This window comes from Mytilus trossulus, chromosome 11 (genome assembly GCF_036588685.1).
Source record: "Mytilus trossulus isolate FHL-02 chromosome 11, PNRI_Mtr1.1.1.hap1, whole genome shotgun sequence".
In the NCBI taxonomy this organism is placed as follows: Eukaryota; Metazoa; Mollusca; class Bivalvia; order Mytilida; family Mytilidae; genus Mytilus; species Mytilus trossulus.
Window position 1 is genome coordinate 25,611,379 of NC_086383.1, and position 24,807 is coordinate 25,636,185.

Consider the following 24,807-nt stretch of genomic DNA (forward strand, 5'->3'; position numbering starts at 1 on the left):
TTGAAACATAGCTGGATCCGCCACTGACTACGCTATTGTCTCTTTTTTCTTATTATCTTGATTATTGAAATTTATTAAAGTGAAACGATTTTATTAAAAGTATAACGATTGTCCGTTGATTTAAAATTATTTCGAATTCGATCAAGTTAAGAAAGGCTTTACCATCGTACCTGCATGTTCATGCAAAAACGATGTCTACTACCGTTTTTGTATTTTTTTGATATTATAATTAATAGTGTAATATTATTTAGCTTAAACACGTATAACAGGCATATAACAGGCGATGAGGGACATACCACGGTAGATGAGATACCAATCCAGCAACACATTAAACTAAAAGTCTTCTAGAGGGTAATAAAAGTCTACATCTGAAGCACCTTACTTCAATGACTTTTATCAGGAACAGCCAGAACCAGAACTTTGAAAGCAAACTAAGACCTATTGGTGGTCTTCGGCTGATATTAAAGAGCAGATGTGGAATGATTGCCAATGAGACAAATTTCCACCAGAGACCAAAATGACACAGAAATTAACAACTTTATGTTACCGTACGGCCTTCAACAATGAACAAAGCCCATACCGCATAGTCAGCTATATATATAACAGACCCCGAAATGACAATGTAAAATAATTCAAACGAGAGAACTAACGGCTAATTTATGTACTATAATTGAACGAAAAACAAATATGTAACACATAAACAAACGACAATCACTGAATTGCAGGCTCCTTGCTTAGAACAGGCACATACATAGAGAATGTGGCGGGGTTAAACATGTTAGCGGGATCCCATCCATCCCCCTAACCTGGGACAGTGGTGTAACAGTACAACATAAGAACAAATATAAAAAATCAGTTGAAAATTATAAATGGATTACTGATGTACAGTAGTTGTCGTGTATTTATGTAAATGAATTTATACTTGTTTCTCGTTTCTCGTTTTTTATATAGATTAGACCGTTGGTTTTCCCTGTAAAATGGTTGTACACTAGTAATTTTGGAGCCTTTTATAGCTTTTTGTTCGGTGTGAGCCAAAGCTAGGACGCATTGAAGGCCGTACATTGCCTAAAATGGTTTACTTTTATAAATTGTTATTTGGATGGAGAGTTGTCTCATTGGCACTCACACCACGTCTTCCTATATATATTAACTCATCAGATGGATAAAAATACAAATACTATACATACAAGTGAACTTGGCTGTGTACTTTTACATTCCAACAACAAAAAGACACTGAGTACAGATCTGAGAGTACTCACAGTTACTGACAGCTAGTTCAAAGCCACTTTTGATGTCTGCTCTTTGGTCTGGTTGTTATCTATTTGACATGTTCCCCATTACCATTCTCAATTTTATAATGTATAGATATATTGGTATATGCTAAGCGTTATGACCAAAAGGAACATACAAAGAATAGAAAAATATACGTAAGTTCAGCTATCCCTTATGGAGTTAGAACACTAGTTTCTATTACTAGTAAAATAATTTCGAAGTTTTATCATCGGCGAAATTGTGAAAAGTATGTCAGTACCGAAACACATGTGTTTTGATACTCTCAGGGATTATAGAACAGAAGTCCTCCTTTTATTAACGATTCGATACTGTCATGAAAATAATTAATTTTGTAAAGCTTGTGTTACGAATATTTTATGCTTTAGACCAAAGCTTAAATATGTAGAGCAAAAAAGTATCAGCGGGGTTGAACTTTTTCAGCCAATGAATATAAGAACTCTTTTTCTAAAGTCGCTCGGCACGCCTTATATTTCGACTTTGGTATATTGCAGCGTTATATTATTTATAACTGTTGGTTACTCTGGATCTGTGTCCGAATCTCTGGGATAAGCGCACAATCTACATTTATTTATTCTAAAAGGTAATAAAATAATTGGGAGTGGAATAAATCAAACTGAATGTCCAGTTGAGAAAGGAGTAGGTTCAGTAAGACCCCTTTTCGGCCCCAAAATATAGCAGTTTTACAAAATTGTTTAAATGTAAACATTGAGTTATTTTTGGGAAGGTATAATGCCTCTGCTACATAAATATTGGCTGTTTTTTTTGACAATTCACATATAACGGGTACTTGCATCATTAAGTCATACTAAATTACTGAAATCTTCACAATTTCAGCATTTTAGTTAAATTTTAGACAGTTTCCGTCTTAAATGAAATTGGCCGCATTCGTGTTCATTCTAGATATTGAAATAGAAGTTGTGTTTGATGATAATACTTAACATGTATAAAGGTCGAGGATGAACACAGATGCGGCCACTTTAATTTTTGACAAAAAACATATGAAAAGTGACAGTTTTGGCATATTTGATAGATTTTTCATATTTAAGCTTGAATAGGAGCGTTTTTAATGAGTGAATCAGTTGAAATCTTTCACAAAAAAATAATTGAATCATACATTTAAGTGTTTAAAAAGTGTCCAACATCTTTCGTCAGATGAACTTGAAATTTGAGGCCAAATCTGGCCCTTACCGGACCTACTCATTTCCCTATAATAAAGATTTAATGTATAGGCGGAAGATTACAGAAGCCTATCAGCGCCTCACATTTCTTCCTACATGTATGTTTGCGTTTGAACGCAAACCTTTGCGCTAAACGGCAAACCTTTGTGCTAAACGGCAAACCTTTGTGAAATAACGCAAACATTTGAGATATAACGTAGAACTTTGCGATATAACGCAAACTTTTGCGGAATAACGCAGACATTTTCGAAATAACAAAGAATCTGTCGTATTCTGAAATTTCATCAAACTTTTTCTAACATCAAAATTAAAAAAAATCTTTGTTCTAAATAATTCATTTTAAAGTAAAAACATCATTGTTTCTATTTGACTTATAGTGTCATTATTTTTGCTCTAATCTACTATACCCGCGTCCTTTTTGTTATTTTGTCTCTTTCAATAAGAATTGGCTGTACCATATCTATTGTCTTGTTAAATTTATAAAATTTAAAATTATATCATGAATGTAAATGTAAATCCAATATTATAGTGTCTGATAATAACATATACAAAAATAAATTAAGAATGAAACGCAAACCTAGGAAGAAATTTAAAAAAAGATGTGTGGTGCTAATTAGCCTCCTTAGAAGATACTGATTGTAGTACGGAATAATATTTATGAGCTAATCTTCTCCGAGCCTAAAAGCTGAATCACCTTTTCATAAGGCATGATTAAAATTAAATAAACGAAAGCCAAATACAATTTTGGCCCGGCAGTTCATCTGTTTAAGGGGGTATGGTTATCCTTGCATGGGACAAACATTATTTTCCTATTAAAAATAAAGGAAAAACCTTTCTTTTTCCAAAACACACAGGATGAAACTTTTTTTAAATCAATGTTCTTGTTTCTAATAGAAACAATTTATGTTTCTAATAGAAACAATTTATGTTTCTAATAGAAACAATTTATGTTTCTAATAGAAACAATTTATATTTATTTCAATTCACTTCAGAAATATGATTTTTTTATTTTTAAGAAACGTCATGGTTCCATTGTCGTTGTCTCAGAATAGTTAATATATAAAATATCATATTGACAAAATGTTTTTTTTATGTCATATCTAAAATGTAACAAACTACTTTGTCGGTGTAGCAGTGACTGTAAAATGATGTCGAGCACTGTCAGATTAATTATAAATTACGGCGGAAACTAGAGGATGGAATGTACATGATGTAGGAGTGATGATAAAACAACGACCTTCGCTGTATCAAATATCCGTGAGAAATGCATAATCAGCATTATGTATATAGCTTACAGTTATATTTCCCGCTCGTTTAATGATGTTAGTTGGGTTAAAGCAGTTATATTTCCCGCTTAGTCTAAAAATAAAACAAGGTGTTTGTATACGTGAATATAATTGGGAGAACAATTTCGTGTTGGTGTAAAAGATATGGGTTTTACACAAGACTTTGTATTGGGAAATGCTGAGGGGAAATGCCATCCAAAAACACGTTATATAACTAAATCTCTTGATCTGACAATTAAAGTATTTTAACAATTGCATTTCTTTATTACGGAAGCCGATAAGTACGGAAGCGTATATGTGCCGTGTCTTTGTGAGTTATTTTTTCCGTTTCACGAGTATAAAATAACGAGTTGCAGAGTTACTTCTCAACAACCCGACTTTTAAAATCACCCGTTAGTGTCTTAAAACGCAATATTACAAGTTGATATGGCACGTAATGAGTTTGGTTTCTTAAACTTCGTGCGATATCAAAATCGTGTTACTCATAACGATCGCGTTATGCGAGTTTTACTCTGCAAGTTTGTGTGTTCTTATTACCCGATTACGAGTTGTAGATCACGTGTTTGTTTAGCCAATGAACACTAACCAGCTAACACAAGTTCCTTAACTCGCCTCAATGCAATGTTTCGCGCCCTTTTCATTATCAAACTGGAGAAGCAATGGCGGAGGTGCGTATGAAATAATTTTCTCATCTGCACTAATTTTAAAGCATAAAACAATTCTTATTTAGCTAGGGTTGAGAGAGCGGACCCTCTCTTTTACAGTCTACTCCTGTTCTGGTGGGGCTATTTGTCTATTTGTTATGATGAACCTTAATTAAGTTAGACATGTCACTGAGTTTAGAACTAACAGTTAGCATTTATATTATGAAATGCAACAACTATTATTAAAAAAGGTTAATACAGATCAAATGTTATTTTTTTAATTTTTTTTTTTAATAGGGGGGGGGGGGGACAATTTTTTCTTCAACATTGTAAGTATGTATGCACTAGTAAATTCCTCCGATATCCGAAGAACCCTCTCGAGAGCTGCGAGGGTACAGTGGAATCTATTTACACTCCCTTAGTATCAGGATTAATAGTGGAGATGTGTCACTAAAGTATTTACAATGTTTGCATGTTGACGTTACCATTTTTCTCCAAACAAATTGGGGGGTAAATTTTCTTCTTTTTTTTTGGGGGGGGGGCAATTTTTTTTTTACTACAGTGCCAGCAAAATAGCCACTGCCTTAATTTTACATTTCCTGATATCATATATCCTTCTTTAAAAACGTATTTAAACTTTGGGTATGCAGGGAAATGTACATACCCGTAGCCAGGGGGGGTTCGGGGGGTTCGGACGAACCCCCTCTTGAAAACAAATAAGCACTGTTAAAGTCGATGTTTTGTTCGAATTATGACTGTTAAAGTCGAGTTTGTGAGTCAAACGAACCCCCCTTTGGAAATTCCTGGCTACGGGCCTGCCTGCACATTCAATGATTCAGAAATCGGCTGTAAAGGTAAAACTGGTTATGCACTATAGGTCAAGATATAAAAAGTTCTTTATATGAAAGCAAAAAAAAACAACTTTAAAATGCCGACATATGCCGAAAAGTAGCTCCTGAGGGGTTACGATAAGATTTCCTGCTTAATTCTAGAGACATGGAAGTGAGTAAAAATTTCATACTCCTTCTGTAGGTCTGTGTATTGATATTTTTTAGAGTGAAATAATATCAAAACATTAAAAAATATGGGTCAACTTAAGGATTTTGCTAAAACATCCACTGAGCCTTTACTACATTAATTGATATCTCGATAAATTATTTATCCATGATGATGATGTACTGGTATTTTTAAAACATAAAAGTCATATTCCCAAAAAACCTTGAGCTTGGACACAGACTCATATTTTTTTTTAAATTTGGTTGATTATATAGGGAATCACTGAAACATGATCGAACATTTATTAAAACTTCTGGATCCACCACTGGGTCACATAAGTTGCACCCTAGATACTTTACTTGAGTATGTCAATATTTGTTTTTTATTTCCCTTTTGTCTCAATTATAAGCACTTATTTTAGCATACAACATGAATATAATAAACAAACATCATAGGATTTCTTTACAGTGTTGTAAACCTGGAGATATTATAAATATTAAAGGAAGTCTAAGTTTTCTGTTTGAATTCTTTCATTAAATAATCACTGCATTTTTATTTAATTTTGTATTATTAACAGCTCAACTGCAGGCTAGGGGCCATTTTCCATTTATTATGACTTTTTCCTTTGTTACAACTTTCAACAGTAAAAAGTGAGGATTAAAAAAATCACTTTTTCTAAAAACGTATTTAAACTTTGGGTGTTCAGCTGAATTTTGTATCAGACATAATCTTAGACTTGTCTCTGAATATCCTGATGATGTTAAATTCAACCATCATTTTTTCATTCTGATTCAAACATTTGAATTGTGATTGCATCATGTTTAATGGGAACTTGTGTGTTTTTCAGTATTAAATGGCATACAAATGTGCATATACCAGTGTAAATAGTTTTAATTAATTTCTCTCTTTCCCTCATTTTGAAATTATTATCCACTCATCTTGAAAGTTGTGAGAAAACTTAATTTATTTAACAATATTTCATTATTGTACATGCAAATGTATATAAATGTGATTTTCTTCAAAATTTTTGTGACATGAATACATGTATTACACTTTTTCATCCTCCTTTACAGCATAGCAAAGAGATTCCACTCAAAGTTTTTAGTGGCAATAGAATGATAAGAAAAGGAATAATGGCTTCTTCATATAGTGATTTAATTGAAAAATGTAAGTTGACCCTTATACAATATCACATATTTTTATATGCCCTACAATGTAATTACTTGTTAAGTTGAGTTAGAGCTTGAGTGTTTCTCTGGTCTGCTATCGGAATAAGCTGTATGTTTGTTCATCAATTACAAAACAGATTTCAATGTTTTTTGCAAGAGGATTCATGAAATTTCAAACACTCTGTTTTGGATATAATTTATAAAGTAGGTCTTGTGTTCTGACCTATAAGGGGCTTAAACATAAAAGAGACCAAAATGGTCACCGTCATGTTATTATGTTCAGCATATTACTAATGTTGTTCATTACATTTTTGTATCCACCATGTTACTGTATACACGCAGCAGGAAATATTAGGACTTGTATCATGCTGCACCTGGCATACATGTAGCTCTTATTTTTGACAAGGACAATTTTGTTTCTATCTGTTATCTCTTCAAAATTTTAATTTATTCCCCTCATTTCTTTTACTAACTAGTGTTGTTGTCTTGCCTCTTTTAGGTTAAAACACAGTCTGTTCACGATATCAGACTACTTGTTACTAAATAACATGGTTCTTTTTAAATAAGGTAAGGAGAAATTCATGGTTGACAGCAATATAATTAGATTGGTATTAGATGCTGATGGAGTTGAAGTGGACCACGACTTCTTTAGAACTTTGGAAGGAAACACCCTACTGATGTTACTGACAGAAGACGAGCAATGGATGCCTGCAGGTAAGTATTATTGTAAAAAAAATCCATAAAGTTATTGGAAGTATTGCAAAGCCAGAGCTTAATTCTAACGTTGTGATAGAATTACTTTTAAAGCAGATTCAGATACATGTACCTATCTGCCTATGTCATAATATGTTGTTGGTACAAAATAATGCATTTTACTCTTTTTATGCCTGGGCCTTTTGGTGTTTGGGCATATAAGTTATACCCTCTGTTCGTCATGTTCGTACTTATGTCCATCATGTACGTCTGCAAAGTCTTTGGTCAACTAAACTTTGAAACCATTCATAGGGATTATTTGAAATTTGGTATGCAGCTTCAGCATGGTCAGTTGTATCATATTTGTTGTTTTTCACATGAATGCATGTCAACTTCCTCTTAGACAGGGGCATATATGAAGGAATTAATTACATTGATTGGACACAAGGTACATGTACAATGTATAATTCAAATTTTACCATCTGACTTGTGTGCTAAGGTATACATTACATAATATAAAAACAAAAAATGTGGTATGAGTGCCACTGAGACAACTCTATTCAAGACCCAAAGCAGTTAACATAAACAATTATTGGTTACAGTGTAGCCTTCAACATGGAGCCTTGACTCACACTGCAATGTTAGCTTTAAATGGCCCAAAAAATCACTAATGTGAAACAATTCAGATTGGACAAACTAACGGCCAGATTTATATATAAAACCAATAAACGAAAAACAAATATTACACTCAGTAACAGTAATTGACATCATTGTAGGGTATGAATGATTCGTTCATTGTTGAAGACACTACATTGACTGTCTACATGATACTTTGTATTTTTTGCAATTTTGTCCCATGTACATTTACATTGGTGTCAAATTGTGCTTTATAAATTTATGGAATGAAACAAGTATTCATTATGATATACATTTAATTATTTTTTATTGTAGACAATAATTTCACTCAGAATGTGGATAGACAACCGTCACATGAAAGAGTTACTTTAAAATCAGAAGGTTAGTACAATTAACTAATAGACATGCTAGAAAAGGTTATTTTTCTTTAAAAAAAAAACAATTTAAAAGGCCAGAATTAAAATATTGTTGTTTTTCTAAATGCTACATACAGTAGCCATATGATTTAAAGATACATGAACACGTCTATCATGTCTCACAGTCTATACTACTAAAAGAGAAGACCTCATTTTGTGTGTCGCTTCTCTTCCTTCGCCAATAAATTAATCATCATGCCTCTGTGTCCTATAGGTATCATGCATAATCGCATTTGTCATCCATTCTTATGATTATTCAGATTTGGATTATTTTGAGAGAAAAATTGAACAATATTATTTCGTCATCAGACAGACTTTTGAGTCATACCCGAGACTTTCGATTTTAAGCTTTAAAAAAGAGGGGCGTAATAAAGGGTTATTTTGGTGCAACGTGTTATGCCATTTTTTATTTTACGTTAAGCCGTGAAATTGATAAAAGGATCACTCCACATTTTAAACTTTACTTGGGGACAAGACAATTATTTTCGCGTTATTCTGCATTTATTCTAATAGTATAGTAAGATTATAATCCTATATGTTCTGAGACCACAATTGTCGTCCCTTGATTTTCGTTGTTCACAAATATAGTCCCTAGTGTTGACAGTGGGTTACTTGCCATTAATTTTTATACCCCTTCCAAATTTATTTCTCCATGTTCAATTTTAAAGGAAAGTAGTGATTTGGTCCAGCTGAAAAAGGTTTAAAATTAGCACTTCGGAAGCTGTCAAAAGATTTCAAGACGCCCTAAACATAAAATTGTCCATATTTTGAGTTAGAAACGATGAAGTTTTCTATAATTTTGATATAATTTGTCCCAAAAGTAGTACAACACACTGTAAAAGTTTCTTTGAGAAACACAGGTTGGATTTTTTTTATTTTCATTTATGTTCTAAAAGAAATGCATTACAAAATAATTGTGGTCTCGGACCATATGTAGAGACTGTATCTACTTTAGCAGTGATTGACGTGGAGACGAAACTTGGAATTGATAGTTAATAGCAAATGCACTTTATTTATATTATATGTATGTTGAGACTAGTATTCAGAAACGCAAAAATCATTGAATTTAACAGAGAGCAAAACAAATAACGGACTTTGGAAAAAGGGATAGGGCAGAAATAATTGTCCTGTCTCCAAGAGCCTATGACTCAGTTTGATACTTTTTTCTGAAATTCTCCAGACATACATGACATAAAATCTTTCACAAAAATTCATTCTACAACAGTTTACAATTATTTTTAACCAAGCTCTATAAATACCTGCGGTTAAGCAGGTGTGTTCTAATAAGTGTAATTAATTTGTTGATGTATGGTGACTGGTAGATCAGTTTCCAAATAGTGTTTGTACAATATGATTTAAACCATTCAACCAAAGCTTTTCAGGTTATAACATGTTACTTTTGATGAAATTGAGGTAAAGTGGAAAAAAGAGGATTTTCATTTTCACCATTCAGGAGATCTTGAAAGATTTAAAAATGGCATTTCCAGTAATATCCAGATAATAACTCATAAGCCATTTAACCAAAACTTTTTAGATTTGATATTTTGTTAATATATATAATGACAAAATGAAGGTCAAGTTTAAAGATGTTGTTGATTTCTATTTTCACACTTTAGCATGTTCAGGAGCTATGGTTAATGAAAAAAATAGCATTGCATTTCCTGTCCATGCCATAAGTTCATAACTCACGAACAGTTAAACCAAAGCTTTTCGAGTAGTGATCTGTTGTAACTTGTGACAATCTGAGGACAAATTCAATTTTTACAATTTTCCACCTTTGACATTGCTTGACATGTTTGACCTCAGGAGTTATGTTCCTTGAAATATAGAAACAGGCATTATAAAAATAAATGTAAAAAAATCTGTTTGATGTCTGTGAAAGCCTTTTGTTTGTTTATTTTTTTTAGAGGAAAAGATGATTGCAATGATAGACAAGTTAAAAGAAAAAGTGAAGAAAAGGAAACTAGTAAGTATTTCTGTTTAATTCCTTGATCAACGGACCCGCCCACAACTTTTTTTTTTTAATATTTTTGATATTCTCGCTTCCTGCATTCGGAAATGTAATCATGCCCATTTCCCCCATCCTTTTTTGGGTAAATTTTATAAAAAAGATATAAAACACTTGTTTTTTTTAAATTCACAGTCTTAGGCCACTTTTTTATACCCCCGCTTTGAAAAAAAGGGGGGTATACTGTTTTACCTCTGTCTGTCCTTCCGTCAGTCTGTCAGTCAGTCCGTCCGTCCCATGAATATTTTTCGTCACATTTTTCTCAGGAACTACACAACCAGGATTTCTGAAATTTGGTTTCAGAGTTTATATATGTCAGCTATACCATGTGATGTGTTTTCAGATTCATCACTCAACAACTTCCTGTTTACCGAACACCTGTATCATTTTACACATGATAACCAAGTTGAAAATTTCCGTCACATTTTTCTCAGGAACTATACTAAAAGGATTTCTAAAATTTGGTTTCAGGCTTGATATAAGTCGGCTATACCGTGTGATGCGTTTTCAGATTCATCACTCGAAAACTTCCTGTTTACCGAACACTTGCATATTTTTACACTATTAATATTATCCACTTGCGGCGGGGGTATCATCAGTGAGCAGTAGCTCGCAGTTTCACTTGTTTTTATTTGTTGGTTTACGGATCCGCCGACCCTGGTTTTCACGATTTTTTAATAAAAATAAAAACGATTTTGAAGATTTTATTTAATTCCGCCGACCCTTTTCTGTTTGAAGAAGTACAAATAAAAATAAAAACATGATAAAAAAAAGATCGGTCTTTCTTCATCCAGTCGGAATATCCTCGGAGTGGATTCGAAAATCCAGTGCGGTTCCCTGTTCAGTCAACGTTTCATCATGATCTAATGTGGTGAAAAGGAACCAGTTGAAAGGCGGTTCCCTGTTCAGTCAACGTTTCATCATGATCTAATGCGGTGAAAAGGAACCAGTTGAAAATGGAGGACCAGATACGATTTTACGTAGATTTACACATTAATTGTTGGAGATTGTTCGGTGTAAATCTAGCGGTTGAACAAAATGAACATCGCAGTTATGAATAATAAAAATGAAAATTATTTTTGAGATCGTTTGGGAATTTTGGTTTAAAAGGTCGGACCACCGCTAATTTGAACCCCTGTTTCAGACAGTCAGTGAGGTTGACGGCGAGTCAACTTTGGTTCAAGTGTTGATCAGAAAGTCTGAAACCCGTCGAAAGGTGCTGTTTTAGTTCCATTACACATATGAGGTACTGGTCCAAATAATTATGACGTCTGGCAAGGCTTCTTGGCATCCCAGATTTTTTTTTGGGATACAATTGCTTTTAAGCAATCTGTAGACTTTTACCGTTGACTCAGGGCTCATTCCCACACGTCAACCGTTTTATTCTAAACATTCAGCAACATCTCAGATTCTTATGATTGTCTTGCTTTAAAAGGTAAAAACAAGCAAAAGGATTGAACATAGACAACTTTCCTGTAATGTTCTTCTCATAATCTTCATGTTTGATTTTTATGGCAATCGTATCCCTCAGAGCATTCTGATCTTTGATTAAATAGCCTTGCCAGACGTCACTAAAGGGAAGGATCTTTTAACTTGCTGCCAGGGATGGGTATCTGATTAATTGGCCTTATTATATAAATACCTAAATACCTTCCCACGGTACCCATTAAGATTTAATGGAACAGAGATGGGATATGGTGAACAAGATCCCAACACAAAATCAGAACATGTATTACTGTCATAGAATGCCTGACAATTAAAATCACTTCGACATTTATAAAAAGGGACAATCAAAGGACACTTCGAGATATAAGCTAATACTTAGCAGTGTAAAATAGCCTAAAAAGCCTAAAAATGACATGTTTTCATGTACACATATGAAGGCATATGACATGCAGAGCGCATATGGTATTTCCTCAATAAGATTGTATTGTGTTATGTCTTATGAGGAATTTTGTCACTCCCTGATATAAATTTGATAAATAAATACATAGAACAAAGAGAAATGCAATTGGAAAAGACACTTCCCTTTCATCAGGGACATATATATATATATATCTGATTTCATCAATCTACATTGACATTGGACTCCTTGTAACACATTTAATTTAAATTAAAACAGCAAGAATTAATACCAAATTATGAAACGATCTGCATACATGGTTAGTATGATACTATTATATAGAGTAATGTTATTGTTTGATTCTCTCCATTTTTGGTATAAAAAACAGTATTAATTCCAATTTTTATTTTTTATTTTTTTTCGACCTCCTACCCTATATTTTTTCATTATTTTTATTTTTATTTTTTTTTTCGACCTCCTACCCTTCTTTTTTTAAGAAGAATCCTGTAAACCAACTAATAAAAAAAAAGTGGCCTTACCTGTATATAATGTTTTTAAATCTATAAGCACCCCACCACACTGTGTAAACATTTGATTAAGCATTAAAACCATATATCCCAAGTTGGAGTGCTTCAATATATAAATCTATCTATAACAGATAAAAATACCTGTAAAGAACAGAACATTGGTTTCTCCTCCTTTCTTACATTCCTCATCTAAATCATGCAGATTTTCGTTGTATGCAGAACTTTTGAAGGAGAAGAGTCGCCTTCAACTGCAACTATATTGTATGCTCGGATTGTATGCTGGCAGAACAAAACTATCCATACCGGCTGCATGTTAATACACCTGTCCTGATTCATGAGCCTGTTTATCAATACGACAATTATGGCAAGATGTTTGGAATTTATTTGAACTTCAAGATATCTCATTAACTTTATAAGATATCTTATATAGTTTATTTTATTTCCTATAAAGTTTATGAGATATCTTATAAACTATATAACATATCTTCTATTTTATATAAGATATCTTATAAAAACAGATTATATAAGATATCTTATAAAAACAGATTATATAAGATATCTTCTAAAGTATATAAGGTATCTTATATTATATGAGATATCTTTTAAATTTATATAAGATATCTTATAAAATTTATTAGATTTCTTATATAGTTTGTAAGACATCTTATATAATTTATTAGATATATGATATATTATATAATTTTTTTTATAGTTTATTAGATATCTGATATATTATATAAAATCTTACATAGTTTATAAGATATCTCATATAATTTATAAGACATCTCATATAATTTATAAGACATCTTATATAATTTTCTATATAATAAATATCTTATATAATTTTCTTTACAAGATATCTCATAAACTATATAAGATATCTTATAAACTATGATATATCTATATTAGATATCTTATAAACTATATGAGATATCTATATTAGATATCTTATAAACTATATGAGATATCTATATAAGATATCTTATTTATAAACTATAAAATATATATTATATATTATAGAACATATTTTATATAACAATTATAAGAAATCTCATATACTTTATAAGATATCTTATAAACTTTAGTAGATATCTTATATTCTTTAGCAGTTTCGTATAAATTTTATGAGATATCTTATAAACTTTAGAAGATATCTTATAAACTTCAGCAGATATCTTATAATCTTTATGAGATACATTTTTTACCTTATAAACTTTAGGACATATCTTTTATAATATATAAGATATCTCATATGAGGTATGGAATATCTTGATTTGCATATTTCAGATTGTGAATTTTTGTTCTTACATATAAAATTACAAAGTTACATTTTATTGGCTAAATTAAGACCTTTGGGACCATACTCTTTTAATAGCAGAAGGGTTATTTATGTTTTACAAACAATATGTTTAATTTGTTCTTTCAGGAACCTGCAAGACTTGATAGGGAGCTGAACAACACACCTAGTAGCAGTAACTTAAAATTTCATTGTGGCTGGAAGCATTTCTCCTTTGCATCAAATGTATATAAACAAGTCAAAGTCAATTCAAGAAAACTCAAAGTAACTGAATGTGTTAACCAAGTGATATATGTTAAACAAAATGCAACGTATGACGAGGTAATTCAGAAGCTAACTGATAAATATTACCCTTGTGGCAGAAGCAAGAAAGGGCCTTTACATAAAATGACTCTGAACTTGGGAAGTTTCACTGAAACCATTAATCCAGAAAAATTTTCGGCTTTAAAATATTACAATGACAGAAAAACTTCAGAGGCAAGAATTTACCTTTTGTCTAAGGAAAAGGTGTGTATTTATTAGATTTGTTAGAACAAAAATGTTGATTATTATATCATGTCTTGCATGTCTTAGAATAGTATATCAATAAGCATCATGATAAGTAAACCTTAATATCTTTATAGCGTTACTACGTAACATACTGTCCCAGTACAACATGTCCATTATAAATCCTTTTAGAAAATTTGAAAGGTGATTTTATTGTAGTTTTGTGCCAATATTTGATATTGTGTCAGTATAGTGTGTCAAACATCAATTTTGAGTGAACATATTTCCAAGCATTTACTTATACCCCCTGCTTCTCATAGCTATATATAGGTGTATATTTAAGCTTAAACTATTGCTAGTGCAACTACTCCTTTTAAAACTTGAGGTACTGTGTGTGATCAGTATGGCACGCCGTTTTTATATTTATTCAAATTTGAAGATATCTTATTTATTTAACAAGATATCTTATTAAGTATTAAGATATCTTTAATCTTTATAAGTTATCTTATTTAATTTGAAAGTAAATAAGATATCTCTATTAGTTTATAAGATATCTCTATTAGTTTAAATAAGATATCTCTATAAGTTAATAAGATATCTCTATTAATTAATAAGATATCTTATAAAGTATATAAGATATCTTATAAAGTATATAAGATATCTTACTTCTTTATAAAGATATCTTTTAAATACATACTTTATAAGATATCTTATTAATTAATAGAGATATCTTATAAACTAATAGAGATATCTTATTAATTAATAGAGATATCTTATAAACTAATAGAGATATCTTATTAACTTCTGGAGATATCTTAATAAGTAAATAAGATATCTCTATTATTAACTATATAAAAGATATCTTATATAGTTAATAAGATATCTTATCAATTAATAGAGATATCTTATATTTTAAATAAGATATCTTATATATTTAACAAGATATCTTTATAAACATTTTAATAAGATATCTTATTTAATATATAAGATATCTTATTTAATAAATCAGATATCTCAATTAATATATAAGATATCTCATTTTGTTATTAAGATCTCAATTAGTTAATAAGATATCTTATTAAACTAAATAAGATATCTCGAAATTGAATAAATATAATAACGGCGTGCCATAGATCAGAGTGCACAAAAATATACCCTGCTCCTTGCAAAGTTCATGTTTTGTATTGGAAACCCCAAAAAAACAAATAGCACAATGACATTATATGATTTAGAATCTTAGAAAATTTCATCAAATTATGATTAGTGTTTTAGGAGGAGTTGTGGATACAAAATGAGTACCCCAATTACAATACATACTGACATGTCTGTAGTATTATAATTATTATTACATTGATATATTAAATTGATCAATGATTTTGTGTGTGCCAATGCCTGGGGAATTTTGGCTGATCATGTTGATTTATTGCTGCATTTTGTAAAACAAAGGATTTGTTATATTGGCATATTAATAAGTAACTGTAGTTGATTATCAGCCTCTTTAAAATTTATTCAAATCAAGTAAACATTGTGCCTTTGTTTTTACAGATACATGACATGCTTGCCATCACAGACTCAGAATCTGATGAATTGGAAGACTTTTCTCTATTTCCTGGGATACCAACAACATCAGCCAAGTCCTCACCAGACCCTGAATCAAGAACACTAGGAAAGCCTATGGGATCTTCTGCAGTCATTGTTCCTAGTAGACCATCTATACTAGGAACACCCATAGGTGCTTATGGTGGAACATCCATAGGTGCTACTGTTGGAACACCCATAGGTGCTACTGTTGCAACACCCATAGGTGCTTTTGGTGGAACACCCATAGATGCTACTGTTGGAACACCCATAGGTGCTTTTGGTGGAACACCCATAGATGCTACTGTTGGAACACCCATAAGTGCTTTTGGTGGAACACCCATAGGTGCTTTTGGTGGAACACCCATAGATGCTACTGTTGGAACACCAATAGGTGCTACTGACCCAACACCAAGTGCATCGTTGACAACCAAACGTATTGTATTTCATGCTGATACCCCCACAGTAAGTTTACGATATAGAACGAGATAAGCATTTTATCATTTAACTCTTTGTGTTATTTTTAACAACTTTGGCATATGTAACTTTATTTTAATTAATTGATAGCTCTGAATTAATCTAAAAAATTATAAGCTAAAAAGAGGTGAATTGATTTTCAATGATACCTGGATTAAAAGTAAATGAAGTATAACCAACATAAAAAAAACATTATATTTTTCTGACACTATCAAAACATAATAATATTCATGACATTTCTCAAATCTTCGTCCAAGCCTCAGGTTTATCCAGCTCTTGAGTGGGAAATATTGATTTAACTAAAAAAAAAGATCATAGTCATGATAGTATTGCTATCATTAGAACTTTTAGTTCAATGTGTAAATATCAACAGATTTGACATGTATATTTTAAGATTGCTGAGATGTAGCATGCTCTACAAAATAAACTTCAATAATTGTGTACGACTGATGAGGATTTCAGTTGAATCCTTTGTGAAAGGCCTGACTGGTAATATATCAGTTTACAATGATTACAATAAATGACAATTAAACAACATCAAATTAATATTAAAACTATGACGTCTTGAGTAAGATACCATGGAACATGCAGCACTCAACTACATTTGGGAATCTATCATTTATGATAAAATGATGTTGTACGGAAGCAACATTATTCAGATCAAGTAAAGTAGACACAAATTTTGCTTGTTCTGACAGTTCTGATTATGTTAAATTTGAGCTTTTGGTATAATTTTTTTTCAGGTTACATTCTCATATGACAGACGTTGTCAGATCTGTGTCGATCGGGAAAGGGATTCATACCTGTCACCATGCGGTCACACATTTTGTCTCGTCTGTGCATTGCAAGTTGAAGAGATGGGGCAAAACTGTCCATCCTGTAGGGGAGAAATTGACAAAGTGTGTTCCATTTTTCTATAACTTAAGTTATTATTCATGTTGATAGATTGTACTTTTTTGTAATAAGAGTGTACATTTATTTAAAATGTTTGATGTTTACAAGTTGTAGACAAACATATATGCTGGTTCAAAGGATGAGGTAGAAAGATAGCAAATGTTTTTGTTTGTTTTTTTCAAATTTGGAAAATGAGCAGTTTCATTCATGTTTGGGAATGGGAAATATTGAGCACATTCAAGAACCTGGAAGATATTGAAATGAAATATCAAACACATAGTGTTCGTTACCAAGGGCATTCTTTACTTCAAGGGCCAAAACATTGAATAATTTTTTCAGTTTTCATAATTTTGTGTTTTTTCCTTCCTCCAAACAGTTTGTACTATGTGAAATAGCATATAGATTTGTTAAATATCTGTATTTGATGCAAGCATATGACATTTATGGTATACACTTATATAATTTGATTAAATGAACTTAAGTATATTAAAGGTAAATTATGACTTGATTTTACTTCGTAGTGTATAATGTTAAAAAAATACTTTTCACGAAATTCAGTATTAATGACTATTCTTTAATTCACAAAAAATATGTTATTATTAGAAAATTGACAGAAATTGTAGTCAGTGTATAGTGTCCATAACCATCAGAAATCCAGTAAACAAGTGCATTTTAAAGAATTGTCTTTTCAGAAATTAATTTTTTAATCATTCCTTTAGTGCATATCACTTGTTCTGTGTAGATATTTTTATTTTAAAGATTTGAAATGACTTCCTTAGTCCTGTCAATGTCAATATGTCTTGTTTGTTTTCATTGAAATAACTTTAATTATATAAATACATTTACAATCTAGCAGCATTCTGGTATTAAAAATGTCAAGATTAATAGAACAATACATTAATTTGATATCTTACTTTTGAAAAATGATTCTTAATGATTTACTTTTGAGCTCATTCTAGATACCATTTTGTAAGAGACCCATTATCTACAGTGATTTATATTCCCATGAATAATAGGTATAATCCTGATGATTTTGATGGGTTACATGTATGTATACTAAATCACTCATTTTAAGAGCTGTGCAGTAATTATAACATTCCTATTTTTTACTTTGCAAGAAAAAGGGTGTAAATTTGTAAAATGTGAAAGATTTTTTGGTTTTTGCATTTTGTTATTTAGTTGTAAAACAATCATGTTTATGTTCAACACTTATGATAGGTCATAAGTATTTAAGAGGTTATATTTACAAGTAGTGTCTGTAACCAGCACTTACCTTACTGGTTACAAAGGATAATTTAAACAACTTTTCATTGTTTTTCCCAATTAACAAATGAGTTTTACAAATTTCATGCATTATTTATTTAGGATCACAAATGGTTTGTCTATTATGCTAACATTTTTTACCTCAAGTGCAACACTACTGTCCCCTTTATTGTGTTTTACCCAAATATATCAGTTGGTTACTAATAGTTCCATCATACACAACAGATGTTCTATGTTATGAACTTTCAGTCTGTTGGTCATGACCTCGTTTTAATAGTAAGTGACTTTAAAAAAAAAAGTTGTTCGTTGCATTGTTAATTTTTCTATTATTGTGAGTAATAAGATGTATTTGTGGTATCTTGGAAAATCCTTGTGTCTGTAAAGACAGCTTTCACATTGCCTCATTTCATGGATCTGTGAACAAGTTTAGTTTTCATGGATCTAGTCCATATATTTAGTATATGGAATGGTTGTAAGGTGTACTGCATGCAGGGGTCGAATTTAAGCTTTTTGTGTACTGGCCAGCCGGACCAGTGGACTGAAAATCAACTGGTCCGGCTCCAAATCTACTGGTCCTGCTAAAATGACATGCATTTGACAACTTTATCAACTGTAATACTTAGTATCCCCGTAATTGATGTCACAGGTAAATTGTTTTGTTAACAAACTGAGATTGCGAAGCAATCAGAGATTTTTATTGGCTATTTTCTACTGGTCCGCCAGATCACCAGCTGACAAAATCTACTGGTCCGACGCAAATTCTACTAGTCTCCGACCACCGGACCAGCGCTAATTTCGACCCCTGACTGCATGTCTACTAGTGTTGTCTGACCTTGACCTCATTTTCATGTTTAAGTGGCAGAAGTTAATTTTTTGTGGTTTGGTTTAGTTTTGAGATACTAAGCAGTCATTATATGATATTTGGTTAATGGAATGTTTTTTAAGGTGTACACATGTTTGTTTAGCAGTAATCGTCTGACCTTGACCTCATTTTTATGGTTCATTCATCAAAAGTAATCTTATTTGGTTAACATAATGAGTTATATTTAGATGGCATCTGCACTTCACCTTATTTTAATGATTTACTCTGGTCAATGTTAAATTTCTCTCTGGTATGGTCTTTTTTTCAGATGCAAGAATACATGAATATTTACATATATACATTATATTTGGTGTATGTAATAATTTTAAGGTGTGTTTGTCTGTCTAGGCAGTTGCCTTCTGACCTTTACTAATATTTTTTTGCAGTGAAAGGCAGGGTTCAACACATCACAACTATCAAACTTGGGTTGTTTTTTTTCTAGCCTCTTGATTACATGAAACTGGAAAAGACATTACTTGCTTTGGTGGTATTACATCTTTAAGTGAAAAATTATATCTAGTATATTGAATATTTGTAAGTTGTCTGTCTCATAACTTTCATCTTGCCTTGACCTATGCTTTATTTAGCAATTCAGTTTTCTGGAATAAGTTTTTTTTTTCAATGATACTTGAACATTAGGTTAACTAAATTTTGAATGATTTTACATATAAAACCTACATGTCTGCCTAAAAGGGTAAATCTCACTTTGACTCCATGTTCATAGATAATTAAAATGATAATGTAATGCTTTGTTTTGAACACTTATACAGACAAAAAATCGGTGTGTCCACTCTTGTTACATTGTATATATAAACTGTCAACTTTGTTAATTGATAACAATATTTGTTTTTGTTATATTTACATAATGCAAGGTATGCAAGCATTGTTCTGTGATTTTTTTATAGGCTGACTGCTAAAAATTTGCATTCTTTTATGGCCATCATGTTGTTAATGTTGTCTGTAGACAATTGGTTACATCAAGCTTGGAAAAGCATTTAATTATTTACATTTAATCACTTTTTTAAAACATTTATATGCTGCAAAGTCTGCGTGATTTTTATACGACCGCAAAAATTTTAATTTTTCGTCGTATATTGTTTTTATATGATTTTTTATATTGATGGAAAGTGATTAAAAGAGAGAAAAAAATCTGATGTCTTTCTATATAATTCCTTGACTTGACCTGAATTCTATTATGAAATACATGCATTGAAACACACATGAAACACAGTTAACAGATCTGTTAAATGAATATCATGGATGGACTTCATTCCCTTCTCAATCACAGAGATGATGGTGTCATTTTGGGTTTTTTTCCTAGTTGATTTACTGTGAAAAATAACCTTATTCCTATTTGATACTCTATATTTATATCCAACACAGTTTTTTGTCGAGCCTGCAACTTTTGTTGCAGAAAGCTCGACATAGGGATAGTGATCCGGCGGCGGTGTTAGCTAACTTCTTCAAAGCTTTATATTTTAGAAGGTGTAAGACCTGGATGCTTCATACTTTGTATGTAGATGCCTCATGTTACGAACTTTCCGTCAGTCACATGTCCAATGTCCTTGACCTCATTTTCATGGTTCAGTGACTACTTGAAAAAAAAGTTAAGATTTTTTGTAATGTTAAATTCTCTCTTATAATAAGTAATAGAATAACTATATTTGGTAGGTGCGTACCTTGCAAGGTCCTCATGCCCGTCAGACAGTTTTCACTTGACCTCGACCTCATTTCATGGATCAGTGAACCAGGTTAAGTTTTGGTGGTCGAGTTCAAATCTCAAGATACTATAGGCAGTAGGTCTAGTATATTTGGTGTATGGAAGGACTGTAAGGTGTACATGTCCAACTGGCAGGTGTCATCTGACCTTGACCTCATTTTCATGGTTCAGTGGTTATAGATAAGTTTTTGTGTTTTGGTATGTTTTTCTTATACTATAAGCAGAAGGTCTAGTATATTTGGTGTATGGAAGGACTGTCAGGTGTACATGTCTAGCTGACAGGTGTCATCTGACGTTGACCTGATTTTCATGGTTCAGTGGTCAAAGTTCAGTTTTTGAGTTTTTGGGCTTTTTTTCTAATACTCTATGCAATAGGTCAACTATATTTGGTGTATGGAAATATTTTATGATCTATATGTCAGTCCTGCATGTTTTATTTGACCTTGACCTCATTTTCACGGTTCATTGCTAAGTGTTAAGTATTTGTGTTTTGGTCTGTTTTTCTTAATTTAGGTAATTTAAGCAATAGGTCAACTATATTTGTTGTATGGAAGAATTGTTAGCTGTACCGGTACATGTCTGCCTGACATAGTTCATCTGACCTTGACCTCATTTTCATGGTTCATTGATCAATGTTTAGTTTTTTTGGATTTTGTTGAGTTTATGCGACAGTTGTAATAAAGCTTTATATTTAGGACTATCAACATATTATTAATGATTAGTAAAAAAGGCGAGACATTTCAGCGTGTGCACTCTTGTGTTGTTTGTATTATACTACAATCACCTTTTCCGTCTGTTAGATCGTTTGTCCTTCTGTTCATCAGACAAATATTTCTGTATAACACTACTCCAATATGAATTCGAATGCACGGAATGATTTCATACTTGGCTACCAGCCTGAGTGATGAGTTAAATCCTAACGTGTGAACACTTTTCAGATACCAACTTCTATGAAGAAACCTATGCTTGGATGCCAATGGTAGCTTTGAGTAAACCGAAAGTAGCTTCTCATCAATAATTAAGAAAATTGATGTGGAAAGACCTTCAATTGTTCTCTGAGCAATTGGTTTTTAGGCAGTTAAGCTGCCTTATGCGAGCACCCTAGATTTGTGTTCTACCAATACTGAAATATGTGCCATTGTTATCAGAGACATATATGTCTGTTGTTATTATCTAGCTGGATGTTATGTAATTTATTACTACTTAGACAGTTTTTTCATACTTTTAATTCTGGATTACAAAGAATATGATCAGAAAAACCTTTAAATAATGGTCGATTTATCAAAATGTTTTGAAGTTGCACAAAGGAAGGAATTATAGTTATCCCGTACCATTATAAACTCGTACCACTAAAAAAACCTCGTAGGACACATTAGTAATCTTTATGTAGTTTATTACCCCCTGAGATTTTGGCTATAAGCTGTCAAAGAACAAATGTATGAAATGTTTAATCGCCGAAAATCTCTAAAGACAGGTAGTTTAGATTTCCCAAATGGCAAAAGTCGTAGGAATATTGTTTGTCGTCAATACGTAGTCAATTGAAAACTAAAAGAAATATGCTAAAGAATGAAAAAAAAACCAGAAAATATTTTGTACTGAAACTCAAAATTACTTTTTGACAAATTTTAATGTCAAAATCCAATACAATGTGAGTCTTTGTGACAGCTGGGAACAGTATATCTAACAATATATATGGTCCTGGTGACAGTATCAATTTTCTTTATCAGTAATAAATGTTGGTAAAGCAAGTTAGATGCTTTTAAAGTGTACACATATTACTGCAATTTCAATTGGTATTTTTTTCTCAATTTACACATATAGTGCAACTAGATTATATGATACCTGAATGTAAGCAAATCATATATCATTATGATATGTATGTGGAGTCCTTTGGGGCACTCTACCCCCTCCAGTTTGATAACTTTGAAACGGATGAGATCCCCACCTCTCAACCATATACATTCATGTATGGGACTATATAACTAAAAAACTAAATGAAATATAGGTGAAGTCCCTAGGGTCATCCAACACCTCCTGTTTTAGAACTTGGAAACAGTCGAGATCCTCATCCCTCAACCTTATGTATTCATGTATGGGACAATATAACCAATCAAATGAAATACAAGGGGAGTCCCTGGGGTTACCCCACCCCTCCTGTTTGGGAACTTTGAAACAGTCGAGATCCCCACTCCTAAACCATATATATTCATATATTGGACAATATAACAAATCAAATGATTATAGGGGTAGTCGATAGGGTTACTGCACCCTCATGTTTGAGAACTTGGAAACAGTCGAGATCCTCACCCCTCAACCATATATACTCATGTATGGGACTAAATAACAAATAAAATAAAATATAGGGGAGTCCATGTGGTCACCCCACCCCTCCTAGTGTTTGAGAACTTTGAAACAGTCGAGATCACCACCTTTAAATTAAACCATATACTTTCATGGATGGGACAAAAGAACTAATCAAATGAAATATAGGGAGAGTCCTAAGGGTCACCCTACCCAATCCTGTTTGATAACTTGGAAACAGATGAGATCCCCACCCCTCAACCATATATATTCATGTATTGGACAATATAACAAATCAAATGAAGTAGAGGGGAAGTCACTGGGGGTCCCCCACCCCCTCCTGTTTGAAATCTTGATAACGGTCGAGATCCCTACCCCTAAACCATATATTCATGCATGGGACAATATAAAAAATCAAATGAAACATAGGGGTAGTCCCTAGGGTCACCCACACCCTCTTGTGTGTGTTTTGAGTTTTGAGAACTTGTAAGTTGTGAAAGATTGAGATACCAACTCCTAAACCATATTCATTCCTGTTTGTCATTTCAAAAAGATTGAATGACATACAAGGTCAATCTCATAGACGTCACATATGCATATCACTTTGCTAGACCTAACACCTGTCATTTTATTCCAAACTTAGACATCATGGACTTGGGGTGAAGGTGGGAGTCATTTACATTAACTATGGAAAGGTCAGTCAGACCTCACCATTGATCCCTGTAGTAGTAAACATTTGTCTGATTTGTGTCTCATAACTTTTCTACTGTACAACACAAACTCAGTTTTCTTTCCAGAAAATCAAGTCCATTCATACTTTTACAAGCTCGTACTAAAGTCAACCTGAACTACTAACAGTCAACTAATACGAACAATTACAATCAACTATAGAAGAACTGCAATCATTGCGAATTTGTACCATGACTGCTGACTCAAGACTCATAACCATGGAAACAAAAATACTTGATATAAACGTTGCTATTGAAAACCTTGATAAAATATAAATTATATGCCTTAATGATTATTTTTTTTATATATACAATGGGTGCAGAAAGGGATAAATTGACGAATATTTATCCCTTTCTGCACCCATTGTATAAAAAAAATATGTAATCAACGTGTGGTTCGTTTGATCACAGTTTTTCATTGGCTAAATCCGATTATGACGTCGAAAATTCTTGCTTTCCTCTGAATGTCCTATTGTGACGGCATGAAAAAAGGCGACCATGCCTGATGACGT

General features: G+C 32.1%; 1 protein-coding gene across 3 annotated transcripts; it reads left to right on the forward strand.

The window, feature by feature from the left end:
* The first annotated feature begins 4,140 nt into the window (after positions 1–4,140).
* Positions 4,141–20,609, forward strand: LOC134690928 (uncharacterized). Of its 3 annotated transcripts, XM_063551102.1 has the most exons (8): positions 4,141–4,425; positions 6,471–6,564; positions 7,134–7,280; positions 8,211–8,276; positions 10,219–10,277; positions 14,116–14,493; positions 16,018–16,515; positions 17,271–20,609. In XM_063551102.1, exons 1-8 carry the CDS (start codon positions 4,417–4,419, stop codon positions 17,445–17,447), a joined length of 1,428 nt encoding a protein of 475 aa, XP_063407172.1. In that variant the 5' UTR covers positions 4,141–4,416; the 3' UTR covers positions 17,448–20,609. The 3 variants fall into 3 exon arrangements, with proteins under 3 accessions (XP_063407172.1, XP_063407173.1, XP_063407171.1); XM_063551103.1 differs by lacking the exon at positions 4,141–4,425 and having other exon boundaries at positions 5,155–6,564; positions 14,116–14,307; XM_063551101.1 differs by lacking the exon at positions 4,141–4,425 and having other exon boundaries at positions 5,172–6,564.
* The last annotated feature ends 4,198 nt before the right edge of the window (positions 20,610–24,807 follow it).